Source organism: Chrysoperla carnea, chromosome X, assembly GCF_905475395.1.
Source record: "Chrysoperla carnea chromosome X, inChrCarn1.1, whole genome shotgun sequence".
Lineage (NCBI taxonomy): Eukaryota > Metazoa > Arthropoda > Insecta > Neuroptera > Chrysopidae > Chrysoperla > Chrysoperla carnea.
The window spans coordinates 38189445-38204883 of NC_058342.1; the positions used below are offsets into that span (position 1 = coordinate 38189445).

At 30.7% G+C, this 15439-nt stretch overlaps 1 protein-coding gene across 3 annotated transcripts in view; it reads right to left on the reverse strand.

The window, feature by feature from the left end:
- Positions 1-15439, reverse strand: part of LOC123302082 (kin of IRRE-like protein 3) — a 363766-nt gene that overhangs the window by 132085 nt on the left and 216242 nt on the right. For all 3 annotated transcript variants that reach the window (XM_044884866.1, XM_044884867.1, XM_044884865.1), the window contains exon 4: positions 2512-2765. In XM_044884866.1, the coding sequence (XP_044740801.1) occupies positions 2512-2765 (254 nt within the window). The remainder of the gene's footprint in view (positions 1-2511; positions 2766-15439) is intronic.

The window sequence follows — 15439 nt, forward strand, 5'->3', positions numbered from 1 at the left end:
TTATTTATGTAAATAATATACTTTTCGTTATGATTTTAGATAATTAATCATCCTACCTTTTTTACATCATAACGAGCTAACCTGGCCACGCGTTGCTGTGGCTTAGTAGTTGAAGCCACACCAATAATGTGCTTTTTTGTGTTCAACTTAAAAGATAGGATAGCTTTTTATTTTGAAGAGTGACAATTTTTGTGTTGAAATAGGCGCAGGAGTTGCGTTAGTTGAGCAAACTCTTTGAAAGATTGAGACACAGTTTTCAAAATTTTGTATTTTGCAGACCCTACGAGCTTATTTCTTGCAAAATGTCGATAAAAAAATACTGGGTCAATTTGTGGCGCTGCAACCTGTTTTTTGATTTGAATATTATTTTTTTTCTGAGAAGGATAGTGAAGAAAGAGTTACTAAATTCACTCCTAGTAGCATTTCTCTAAGAAGATAATAACTCCAGAAAGATAAAAAGGATATACAGCCTATAAGGACTATCGGATATAATCCACCAACATAATTGTATTCAGTGTCGTCATAACCAATTTTGATTGTATATCATTATACACTCTTTCTACTACTCTTTTGTTCGAAGATTATTGATTTAAACAGCTTGCCATCACTATTTCTCTCTAATTGAATCTAACATTGTAAAAAAATTAGATTTTTTTGTAGTTTTACTTTTATAATCATCTTGGCAATTGGTGATCAATGTACGAATTCCCAGAAGACTGTATATTTTTTGTTAAATAACTGATAAATGATAAAACTAATCTGTTTAATTTTTTCGATTATTTGGAACTATGTTCTTTATCGCACGTTATAATTTGTTAGCTAGTTGGGAGGTAACACCAAAATATGTGCATCAATTTATAACGGCCCCATTTTAAATGCGACGACGTGTTACCCAGGAAACAATAACTTTTGGAGTTGTGTTTTTTTATAGCAAATCGGCTACTAGCCACACTGAATATTTAAAAAATGCACAAAATGGTCTTACAAAATTGAACATGTGCATAAGAAATCATTCAAAAAAGCAAAAAAAACAAAGCAAATCTTAATAAAAAAGTAAGCGCTACATTTATAATATACAAAGATGTGATAGGAACATAGTTCTTACTGGGTGTCCCACAACACCTCTCGTTCTTTTTTATATTCTATAACGTTTTCAAAATACAAGGGTGGATACTTTTATGAAATCAACCTGCATAACTGTGATGAAAAACTCACATGTTGATACGACATCGATATGAGTATAAATATAATGAGTGATAAAACATTTGAAATAGAGAAGACAGATTGACGATAATAACTACTGTGATTGAGTTACAATGATTGTTGAGTGAGTCACTCATTATAATAAATATTGAAGAATATTTACAAGTTAGAATGCAGAGTACAAGGTGAATATTGAATATTGAATATTGGACATTGAACAATTCAACAGTTAAAGAGAGTGAGTGAATAGTGATGAAGTGAATATGAATGGATGAACGATAAGGTAATCGTAATGGTAATGGTAATGGTAATGAAAGCTTGAACATTTAAACATTTGAACATTTGAACATGAACGCTAAAGCAAACAATATAACTTATAAGAGAATATTCACTCAACAACAGATGTTTACTGAATATTAAAAGAACATACGATAAAACCCTCACAGCTATTCAAATCCAAAATATATGATTGGCTAAATCGTTATTTTAAGATTTATATATTTCATATATTTATGTATTATACCAGTTACGTGTTACGTGTTATGTTACCAGTATTAGTACTAGTAACTACATAGATATTAACACTATCCGTTCAATATGGTTACGAAATGAAGTACACTACCAGATACTAAGTCTATAACATTCGCTTAGGGATAGCTTATACAAAATTTCTGGATAAAAGTCAGAAAATTCAACTCTTTTGTTTAGCATTGAGCGTTGTTTTTTGGTGTAGTTAGATAACCACTCCATTACAACATAATCGAGTATTAAAACTAATAATACGGATGTGTTATGTCAACTTTCCTGAACGTAACGACAACACGCCGCGCCGATGATGTCAAACGTAAGTTTTAAAAATTAGAATTTATTCAAAACTATCTTCGATAAATGGCAATTGGATTCACACTATAAAGTGTACAGAAAAGTGTTAGTAGGTTGATTTTTTGTGTGTGTTTTCATAAAGTTTTAAATTAAAAGCTTACACAAAAGACGTAGAATAGAGAAGCTTTTGAGTTCGAAACCCGTAACATTAATAAAAAAATTTTATTAGTATATTGTTCAAAAATAGAATATATGGTTTTAAAAACATATCATCACTACATTAAACGAGATAATCGATTATGAACGAAATATACGGGATATGGGATAGATGGGTTGCTATTCTACAGGGATTGGAGTGGGTTGCATCCAAGCATCCAGAGAATGTTTAAAGATACACACACACATATATTTATTATATGATAAAAGTATACAATGTTTTATAAATATATATATAGAATATAGATAGATAGGAGACAATAAACTTACCGTTTTATTGCCCAAATTACGAACTCGACAACTGAGATATGCCGATTTACCAACTAAAGCAGTCACGTTTCGTGGTGTTAAAGCATCGAAGTATGGGTCGTATCGACTAGGTGACATGCCACCAGATGATGTATCTGGACCACCAAGTATACCATTGTTATTGGTGGGTGATTGTGTACCGCTTTCAGGCAATGCGTTGTATCCCCCACCACCACTGCTACCTCCATATACACCACCACTTACGTGAAGTGTTCCTGTAACAAAAAACAAAACATTCAATATCAACACACAACTATGGAAAATCTTTTTTTTTTATATGCATTACATATATATCGACATTATAGATACAGTCAAAACCTGTTTCATCGACATATTCATAACGACGGATCGAAATATATATACAAACAAAATTATGGATAATATACGAGTCCAAACGCTCTTGGTCAAACACTAATGACCAAGGCCGTGCAAAGTCATGTCAGTTTAAACGTTTTTGATAGAAAAAGGCTTCAGAGCGTTGCATTTGGGAAAATAACTACCTAGTAAGGCTTACACTCAAGTGAAACAAAAGCAGTATTGCCCTGGAATAAAGTTTTAATTAAGAGTACCCACATTTAAAGAAAATATTTTATATAAAAAAATTAGTGAAAATATTCACGATTAGATAGCGTAACATATTCGTGAAAAGTATCGCAATTAGCAAAATAACACCCGGTATATTTATATAAAAAATAATGAAAATATGATTTCATATCCATTAATCAAATTGTGAGTTATGAATTTTAATAACATGCCCGCGTTTTTCATACCTATTACTTTATACCTAACCAAAGTTTTCATTTGTAAACAGAAAAATATTACACAAAGAAAATTAAAGAAAAAATCATTTTTAAAAGTAATACACAATTAACAAACATAGAGTCGATTCATATACGACCAAAGCACCATAACATGTACCAGTGTACCAGAGCAAGGGTGAGGCGAGTCGCGAGAGGCGACAACGGGTCGGGTAGACGTGGAACGAGCAAAGGTTTGTTGAAGGAAAAACGTATGGTATACACGATACGCTTTTAATTTTAATTTTTCTTTTTTTACTAGAAATAAATTTACCTTATGTTACCAGTAAACGTAAACGTAAAAGTATATACATACGAACGAATACGATAACTTTGTAGTATTAAGGTAAAAGGTACCGAATTCGTTGCCATATCTTAAGCATTGCATCGACTAACACAGCACACTTTAGGTATAGGTACTAGAACTAGGTAGTAGGTAGTAGGTAGAAGGTAGGTATATTCAAATTACATTTATTTAAATTTTTATCAAAAAGTCTATCTAAATACAAAATCTGGAAGGGTTCGTTCGTAACTTACGTTCTAACAAACGAACAAACACTTACTCACATCCATTCTACCATTCTACCATTCTACCATTCAAATCCAATAAATTTATGGGAAACACTATCAATTGTTTTGTTTTCTTCCTCGAAAAAAAGTTACGAATTTCAACTGTCTTTTATAAGCTTCTTTTTTGTTTCAATGTCAGATCAAAAACGAATAGGCCGAACACTGTAAAACAAAGTAGAAAATGAAGCTACGTTATCAAGTCTAGATAAAAGAACATCAACAGCCAAGTATAAGATAAGTACATGCAGGAGGTTTAAACGATTTTGTCTGTTAGTTGTTATTTTAATTTATTTTTTATTATAATTTTATAAGCCGTGGCTATTAGTAAATGAGTTGAAAAATAAAAATGTTAATTCGACGAACGATCATATTTTGCATATTTGTTATTTATATTTTTAGTCATATTCTTCTCGAAAATATAGACTAATGCATTGTATCGAATGTTAAATTGGATGAATTTGAGTTTGCTGTGTTGTTAATCAGTCAAATCTATGTCATTATAACGGGGTTGAGAGAATTTTCAGGAGAAAAACATTTTTCCGACCATTTTAAGACTTTGCGTACCAGCACAGCCCCTCTTAAAATCACGAAAGTGACTTCTCTTCAAATTGAGCTAAGGGGTTGCAAATCTATCTGCAAGTTCAGTAAGTGTCAAGAAGATTAGAGAGTAAGTGCCAATGTCCCAAGCTCACTCTTTCCCTTTTTCATGCCGAAATATCATGGATTTTATCAGTTTTCATAAAGTTTTGCCCTCCTCTTTAGTCTCACAAAACATCAAAAAATTCATTGAAATAAAAAATCTGACCATAAAAAGAAGCACCTTAAGAGGGTAAACTAAAACCTTAGTGATGGAGCTATGCTGCTCTCGAGTTTGTTTTTTTTAATTAGCAAACGAAGAAAACAAAAAGTACGTTCAGCTTTCAGTTTTATTATAATAAATTATTATTTATAGCACAAAGCTCCTCCAAAATGATAGCTCAAGCTCCATTGGAATATTTATTTAAAATATATTATTTTCACCCACGACCACCAGAACTGAGCTACTTTACCATTAAAAGTTCATTTGTTTTTTACACAATACGAAAAAATAACACTTTTAATCTGCTAACGGTCTCCTCACTTTACCATTTTACCACCTTTTGTATAGTGTAGTGGGTACCATTCGACAAGGATAGGTGTGGGTGTGAGTGTTGGTGTGATTGTGAGTGTAGCTGCATGCATTGTCCATCTCTTATTGTATATGACACTTATTTGTTAGCTTGTTTCATGCTTGACCGATTTACTCGTTTAATTTATTTAATAAATCATTTCGTAGTCAAAGAATCAAATATTTACGGTACTTGTTTTATGTTTATTGATCCTTGAAATCTAATACATTTTTAAAAGCTTATAACAAGCCAAAAAAAAACAACCTTTAGAAGCCAGATCAATAAGTATCGGACAAGGAAAATTATTGTAAACTAGTCAATTGTTGCTATACTAGTTATTCTTGAAATCTCAAAGAATCAATTCTAAAAGTTACTAGATTGATTTTAGCACAATTCCGTTTGGAAAAAAAACATTTGCTCAAAGATATACATTTGAATTTTTGGTTTTCGGGACAATAAAAATATCTTGATGTCTGATTAACAAGAAACAAGAAACTAAAATGCTTTGATCATTGCTGGCGGGCATTCATCAATGATAAATAATACTTTCAGGAAGAAAATACGATGCAAATTTCGTATGAATGAAATTTTATGTACTCAAATAAGTACGCAATGAAAATTCTTACGATGCCACATAAAACGAATATACATTTTCTCCATATGCTAAAGACGAAATGGTTCAAGTGGGTGAACATAGAGCACCACACGAGCCACCCACTCATATGATAAGATAAGGGTGTCAGTGGAAAGGTGTTCGAAAGAAGACGGATTTTCTGTTGTTAAATTGAGTCGTAACATGTTTTTGTTTTGTAATAAAACTGTGTGTTACAAAGTTAAGCTTATCATGAAAATTGTCGGTTTAACTAAATTACAAGTAACGTTCGGTATTGGCGACAGACATCAACGGGAACGACAACGAATCATTCTAAACCACATCTAGGAGGTATTTCTGTAACGTCAATGTATAAATCTATTTTTATTTTGCTTTTTCTTAAATAAATATTTTATCTTTGTGTTTGTGGAGAAAAAAAAAACGGACATGACGAAAACAAGACGGCACATTGTTTGTTCAAGGAAATGGTGAAAACAGTAAAACTTCGCTACATACACAAATAATACTGGAATTTTTTTCGAAAATGACAAACAAAATTGTCGCAAGCATGGTGCCAAGACCATTTTCAACGAGTTGATAACCTCATAAATTTGTTAAATTGCCAGAAGATTTTCTATTCTTAAAAGTTTTTACTTAAGTGTTATGAGTTCGAAAAATTGGTTCTTACGGTTTAGGTTTCATGGTTAATATACTCCAATCCTAGATCAAGATATTTTAAGCAAAAAACAGTGGGGCAAATCCGGGTCGATTTACAAATATTTTCTTTTAGTCGCTATCAGTCTATAAATAGTATGTGGAATAAGGGCGTTATTAAATATGTATAAACTGGTTTCACTGTACACCATCTTATCTTTCACTTTGTGCAGATTATTCATAACGATATTAAAATTTTCTATGTAATTAAGAAAAAAAATTGTATACGAGTTAAGCATGAATCAGGCTTCATACGTTGTTTTTATCGAGAAGAAAGCAAATAATTCTCAAAGAGTATTTAATTTAACATGGAAAACGTTCAACTTTAGCATAAGGCAATTCTTTATGGTCCCATTCAATCACTGTACATTCAATAGAAAAGCGGTAAAGAAATATTTTCCGAGATATCTGTATATATAAAAATAAATTGCTGTGCGTTAGTCTCGCTAAAACTCAAAAACGGCTGCACCGATTTTCAAATTTTTTTTTTGTTTTGTTCGCTATAGTTCAGGGATGACTTGAAAAACTAATGAAAAAAAAATTGATTACCTTTTGTTTCGGACAGTTTCTTAAAAAACTAATGTAATAAAATGAATAACAAATATCTTGGCTCTTTGTTCAACTTGAAAATGTTGGCTCTACAGTCAGATTCATAAAATATCTCGAAAATTACTCATTTAATGGTCAAATAAACACGATTTTTGTAATTTTCGGGTCAAAATTACCTTATAAACTTAGTTTTATCGAAATCGGAAACAAAAACTTTTTTTACACTTTTTGCAATTTGTAAAAATCGAAAAAATCATAAAAAATTCAAAAAAACACAATTTTTGTAATTTTTGGTTGGGTTGGGTTGGGTTGGGTTAGGTTGGGTTAGGTTGGGTTAGGTTGGGTTGGGTTGGGTTGGGTTGGGTTGGGTTAGGTTGGGTTAGGCTGGGTTAGGCTGGGTTAGGTTGGGTTGGGTTGGGTTGGGTTTGGGTTGGGTTGGGTTGGGTTGGGTTGGATTAGGTTAGGTTAGGTTGGGTTGGGTTGGGTTAGGTTGGGTTAGGTTGGGTTAGGTTGGGTTAGGTTGGGTTGGGTTGGGTTAGGTTGCGTTAGACTGGGTTGGGTGGGGTTGGGTTAGGCTGGGTTGGGTGGGGTTGGGTTGGGTTGGGTTGAGTGTGGAAGTGGGTGTGGGAGTTAGAGTGGGAGTGGGAGTGGGAGTGGGAGTGGAAGTGGGAGTGGGAATGGAAGTGGGAGTGGGAGTGGGAGTGGGAGTGGGAGTGGGTGTGGGTGTGGATGTGGGAGTGAGAGTGAGAGTGAGAGTGGGAGTGGGAGTGGGAGTGGGAGTGGGAAACTCACTTTTTCGATACTATTTTGAGTTGGCTAAAAAAAACTCTTAAAATTTGGAACTTCTCACGCATGTCAGCTTATATTATAACATGATAAGGTCAACATTTCGTATAAAGTAGTATATTTTCAGATAATTTTTAGATTAGACACTAGAATTATAAAATTTAGACCTATAGAATAAGGTCCGGTACATGCATAGCCGCAGGCCTTTTATCAAATTTAGGTCTAATGCCATTACAAATGAATTATTTGCAAGAGATCAGATTGTCACATTGTCGAATGTAGGTCGGTTGCATATTTAGTAAACATTCTGTGTACAAATGTATAAATATTGTACACATTCTAAATGTTATATTTTATTTACTTATTTACATACATTTATTATCGTTTGATGTTGCGTTCTCCCTGATTTTTATTTACTTTTTTTTTTTCAATCTCCATTTCTTAAAAATAAAAATAAAAACGGGAATATTATAATTATGATGGAAAAGTGTAGTTTCACATTTTCACATTGAGATATTAATAAATAATGGTGTTTGAGTGTGTTTATGTGATGCTGGAGAAATTATTAATTAATGGAGATCTTATTTAATTTAATTATATATTTTATTTTTTAACTAGAATGTGTTACTTTCAGTAGGGGAATATAGGGCAGCTTATATTACAAGTTGGTGATTTAAGCAGATGATATGAGAATATTCAATTTGAATATCTTGGAATGAGAATCTTGACAAAATATTTGATCTACCACAGCTATCAAAAGATAACCAACAAACATCAAAGGAGTGTTTATTATTACTTCTGGTGTTTTAGAATTATTTTAAATCATGATTTTTATCGAAAACACCACAGAGAACTTTTTGTGATTTTATTGGAAATCTTTTACAGCCATTTAAATTTTTGGAACTAAGTTCCTTGTCGCACGTTATAATTTGTTTGCTGGTGAGGAGGTAAAACCAAAAAATGTGCAAAACTTTAAAACGACCCCAAAATACAACGATGTGTTGCCTAGGAAACTAAAACTTTTTTAATCGATTCAGCTTGCTATGAATTTTGAAAATAATTTATAAAATAAAAGAGATAATTTAAAATATTTTCAAATAAGTTATGTCTCGTTGTTTTTATAGCAAATCGAGTACAAGTCACACTGAATATTTTAAAAATAGACAGAAGAAATGGTTCAATTAAAATGATTTTGACTGTACAACATATAAAATGATTAGTTTTTGGTTGCAGGGATGTAGTAGAGAAAGGAGTAGATGGGGGTAGGTCGAGGGTAAAGCGGTGGAATATGATATAATTATTTAGTCAGAATTATCAAAATATTAAGTTGAGTAAAAGTTTTTAATGGGTGCGTTTGTTCATTCAAATAGATATTAAATTGAGTAAACTATTTGGAGTAGTATTTTGAGTTAAGTTAAGTTGAGTTGAGTTGTATGATATGATATTTGTATGTTATCAAAACTAATTGAAGTCATTTGAACTGTTTATATAATATGACTGTGTATTACATAATGTTATGTGTTTTATTATGTAACTTGAAGAGGTATCTCTACTCTTGTTCAAGTAACACTAAATTTTAACTAAGAAAACATCACAAACTTTCTGCTTCCAAATGAGTTTTTATGCAAAAATTCTACATCATTTCTTCTAAAAACTTTCTCTCAATTGTTTTATTGCGTTTAATTAAAATTTTGTTTGGTTTAATGTTTTTACTTTCATTTTACGCAACATATTTCACTTTCACAAGAATATTTGTTTAAATTTCGAGAGGACAAAATAGAAATTTCATTTTTTTTGGAAAATTCAAAGAACTGTAGGAAAAACAATCACTACAATTTTAATCTCGATCGATTTGTGTCTAGCCGTACAAACAAGATTGGAATTTAAAATACAAACAGATGAACGATCCACTAACGCCCTCATCTCAAGCAATAAAATATTGTTTCTCCGCTCTCTAGAAATACTAGATATATTAATAAAAAGAAACATTAAATTAAATATCTTATCATCCTTATTCAGTTAGAATATTTTCAAGAGAGTGTAGTTAAGAAGCAGTTTGAAAACATATCTTTTAAAATTTCAAAGGATTGTGTTTTATAAAAGCGATATCGTTTCGTAAATATTTAGAGGCGAATAGGAGATGATACATGTACACAAAGATAAAGGTTTCATAATATTTTATACTTTGTAAATTCACTACCTACCTACTAGATACCTATTCTATAAATATTCTTTTATAAAGCTCAATAAAACACTTCAATTAGTCAAAATGAGAGTTTAAATCAAGTTTAAGTTTGAAATGCACGATTATTTTATTTGCACAAACTTAAGCAGTCTAAGATAGTACCTACCATAAATCGTCCTAGTTTTTTAGATGTAATTTAAACTTTCCATTGCTTCCTCTATCAAAACTATTGTTAGGAACGCTGTAGGTTGGCAGTAAATCTATTTTTAATTAATAAAACTTGTAGACCACTTAGAAAAGTGACTAAAGGTTTTAAAAACACGTACGCAATCAATAGAAAGTTATTCATTTTCCAATCAGAGTAATTAATGTTTGAATAAAAACCAATGAATAACTATTTTCATAGGTGGACTGTGACCTGTGACGTGACGACATGGCAGGTGAATACAGATCTCGAGTACTTACTGTTCTATTATTGTCTAGGTGTGAGTGTCTATCAGTCACCGTCCCCGTCACCGAATCAATACTCAATTGTGAAGTATTTATTAGTAAAATTCAAGTGTGTGACGTATATGTATTCGTATCGTATTGAATGAAGTATTATAATAATTGTTTTTAATTAATAATAAAATATAAAAAAAAAATGTTCACATAATAAATTTATGGTTTCTAAGTTATATTTATTATTCAGTTAAAAAAGGCATCTATCCATCGAACACAATCTAGTAATTAAAAATTAAAAATAAAATTCATTGTTAATTAAAAAACATGATTATTAATAAATTTTTTTTTTCATATTTTTTTTTCTTTTATCAATATTAAAAACAATTGAAGACTTAAAAATGTTTTTCAAACAAAATTTATTTCAGTATAGAAAGAAAAACCAGAATTTGTTGTATTTTAACCAGAGTTAAATAAGATGGGAATCTACATAAGTATGGTGCTTTCTAATCGGGGTAATCCCTTCCTTCCCAAGAAAATCGGGCCAAAATTATCAAGGAACACTTGAAACTTTTAAACACTAATGCAACAAAAATTTTTTTCATGACTAGCCTTTTATTTTAAACAGTAAACTTGATCATCAAGAAAGTAATTGAATCAGTAACCCATTTTTAAGTATCTACATTTTTAGAAGAAGTATTGGAATAATATTATAAAAGGAAGAGGATGTTTTTGGATGAGGTTAAATAAATGTTCTCTATTTGTGATTGAATTCATTTTTATTTGTATTTCTATGTAGTTCTATGGAAGATCTAGGTACCTGTTGATAAAAAAAAGTATGCGTTCGATTTGCTATTATAAGAAATAAAAGCAATTGAAAGCAGTGTTTTTGGTTGTGTTTTATGATGCTAAACTACTTTAATACTTTACTGTATATTTATATTTGTTCCAAAAGTGTTATAAAAACTCACATTCAGAGCAGCGCCTATAATCACTTTAGATTTCGAATTCAATAAACACATAGCTATTCATGTATAGTCCGTGCTGTGGAGTCCAAAAATGTATTGGCATCATTTATCTGCCATCTAATCATATTAAAGTAACGGAAGGAGCTAAAAATATTACTTATTGTAAATTGAGAAGGAAAATTTTTTGAGAAAGTGTCGGCATCTCACCTCACATATTTTGAGTACGGATACATGAAAGATATTAAGTTTGTAGCTTTTTCGATAGCACGGCATGGACTACTATTATGTTAGATGTTAAACGAAAGACGCACAAATGATTGTCGTCAAGTGATACATTAAAGTAGCACAGTATAATTTGATCAAACTTTTTTTTTATTGACATTATTTTTGTGCTCGACATGTAGTGTAAGAGTGTAAGAGTGTAAGAGTGTAAGAGGTTCTAGATGATTTTAGGTGGGTTCTAGGTGGGTGCAATGGTAAGAAGAGGTATTTGTTGAGTGTTTTTTTATTATTTTCATAGTGATAAAATTTTCTTTATAAATGTATTTAAATGTTTTTACATACAATTTATGCATACTTTATGGTCAATAAAACTAGTTCAAACTGTCCACTGTCCACTGCCCATCAAACTGATTTATTATTATATTACTATCTATGAACGCATCAAGCACCCAGCACCAACCAACGACTCACAACTCCACAACTCAATAACTCAACCCATGCTCAAGCTACTCAAGCCATTAACGTCGTCCGTTTGTTTTTTAACGACCCTATAGTGCATATTATCACTTGTTAACTATAATTTTTATTCTCATCAAGTGTAATTAACACACTCCCACGTTCTTTTTTCTGCTTACTCGTAAAAAACAAATAAAGGACGCATAAAATACTTTGTTTTTTTTAACAACGCCAAAATAGCGGGCCATTTGAAAATAACATCAAAAATAGAACATCCTCTATTTGAATAAAATTTGTTCGTTGCCAATTGATCGTAATAGCGATTGGTAAATTGTAAATTGTAGTTATAAAAGAGATCATTATGACAGATTTTGACTGCATAACTCAATTATGAAAGTAAATAAAGCTGATATGCAATTAAAACGCAATCAACGTATGTTTAAATAAAATTATCATTTGAATTTATAAATTAATAAATATATTTTATAAACAAACCCTCAAACCGTCCGTCCCTATTGTATTGACATGACGTTCATGTTACCGTATCGTATACGTATTGAGAGCTACGTATTGAGAGCTATATCAGCTTTATATGGTATATAATTGCGTCATATATTTATTATACATCCATAATATATATCTATTCAATGTATTCCTCCTACTCTTCTATTTATTAAATATAAATATAAATATAAATGCTAGAAATCGATCATTTTATTTAACTCTGAAAACAAATTGATTATTTTATTATGAAATTTTATAATTATATGATTTATTTTATAATCGAAATCGTTTATATCAAATGGAAGTTTAATACATCTTCCAAATTGAAAGTGGTTCGTCTGTCACGTGACTAGTATACATTTGTAGTATACATACTTTTCAAATTTGTGATTAAAATTAACCAAGCTCTAATAGGTTTCAAGAATGTGGTGTCCTGGTCCCGGAACTAAGCACATAAGTGATAGCTAGCAAAAAACTGACATCACAGATAAGATCGGATCAAATTTGCCTGTGTAATCAAAAAAAATCAAATTTTTTACCTTTATGACATCATTAGAATAAAAAAAATTTAAAAAAACCTTTACACCAAACTCGTTACATTATGAATATGAATAAATATGTGCTATAAATATTGATAAAAATGAAATATTTAACAGAACAGAACGGTTAAATAATACTGACAATTAATTAGCGCGGCATACCTAATGATTATCATATTTCAATTAAAAATTATCTCATTTATTTAATTTTATAGCAACCAAATCATTTCATTTTGCACGCTATGAACGCTATGAACGAACGCAAACTAAAACGAATATTATGATTTTTAAATTGTTCAATGTTAACTGTTAACTGGTAACTGTAACTGTAACTGTAGGTAACTAACTGTAACTGTAATCAATGTAATGTAATCAATATTTAAATAACTGATTATTACCTAATTTACTTTAATGTAATCAATTCAAATTTTAATATGTGTTAATTGCTTTTATTATTTTACAAAACATTATTTAACAACGATTGTGGCTTAATTCAGATCCATAATGAGCTTTATAATCCCAAACTTGTAACAATTAGGCTTAGGTACTAGTAATTTAGGGTAAGTTTAGTACGGCCATTCCTCAAGTGGTTCATATCGGGATGACTACTAAATCAGAAGTATGTCTTTTTTAAACTAATATTACAATTAATTAACAAAGTTTAGAGTTAAAGAAGTTTAAATATTTAATTCTTACAATAAAACAAGTATTTGACTTCTTAAATTAATATTTTAAATTTTCAGAATTATCAATGTACCTACAGATCATTACTGAAACAAAAATTTGTGTTTTAAATTGTAAATATGTAATTTTCATTTCCAAATGAAAAACTTTTAGTGATAATCTTTGAAGACAGTTTTTACTGCATAATGTTTGAAAAATAAAATTTTTTCTAAGAAATTTCACAACGAATTGATTCAATACTAAATTTATAAACTCTTAAAATATTAAAAAGATGCTCTGACATAGTTTCTTCAGTTCTAGTTGAGTTAAAAAGAGTAAAAAATTGAAGATAACAACAGTGCAGCTTTGTAAGATGGTAAAATGCAAAAAAGTAGAAGACAACAACCTAAACCTGTGCTGTGTTATGTTCAATGCTAGCTAGAATGTCTAGCTAGATGTCTTCTTCTATAGCTGTAAACTCAACTCAACTTATTTGAAAACTGTTTATTGTTAAAAGAAAGCAATTTTGTTTCATTTAGTTAAGAACAAGGATGACGATACGATACATTCTATACTAGAAAAATGTTATCAAATCATTGTGTGTGTTGTGTATCTCTATGAAAACTCACAACATGTCTTTGGAGGTAAAGAGGTGCTAAAACCCATTCCTATTACACCCATTACACCCGTTCACCCACCCCATTCCACTCGAATCCGTCCGTATCTTATATAGTTTTCAATTGAAATGATTTTTATATTACGGTAAGTAAAAGTACGATTGAACTCGACTCAACAATGTGAAATTACTTACTAACTAGTCAAATGATTGCAGCTCAAAATTATATTGACAATCCATTTTATTACAGGATGTTCTACGAAGCAGTGCACATATGATACAGGTACAGATACAGATACGGAGTATTCAAACAAATATCACAAGATTATATTCAAACAAAATTCTAATGAATTTGAATTGAAGACTTTTTAAACTTAGCCTGAAGATGACTCATAATAGAGTCCCCCTTTCTGACCTTGACAAGTTTTTCATGAATCAAAACCATGGCAATTACTGAAAATTACTGTTATGTCTGTCACTGAAAATTTGGTGCAAATCTCTGCTTGTATGAGGTCTACGTTTCTATTTATATTTAAAAAAATTCAAAATTGCTTTCCAAAATTTTCTAATGGAAGTTTTTCAAGAAACATTGAGAAGTGCCCTAACCCAACCATTTGATTTTCCAACCTTTTGACAATCGAGCTTTCATTAATCTTCCACTCGTCCTCAAGGTGTAGGAAAGGCGTAGGACCTATAACCGACAGGGGTTGATATTTCTTGTAGCGAAAATAACATGATTTTGTTGTTTGCTTTCGAGTGTCGAATATGTAAAGATGTGGCTTGTAGACACTGTACATTAAGTCAATAAATTATCTATAGCTATACAAAATATTTTGAATAGATTTAGCAATATTATTTTGGATGAGAATGACGATGAATGACATGATTTGTATGTGAATGTCGTACATTTGTGGGGTAGTTTTAGATAGAATAAAGTGATTGTTATTGTAACCCGAAACACAACGATCAACATCATAACCATCACAAAATTTAACTACGTAGACGCCGCAGTCAGTGCACAGTTAGAAGAAGAAACGAAGGAATCAACTTCCAAAAATTTGAGTAGTAAGTCGGATTTGAATGCGATTTTCGGCATTCAATTTATATATATTTTATAATTGCATTTCATATTGACCGTA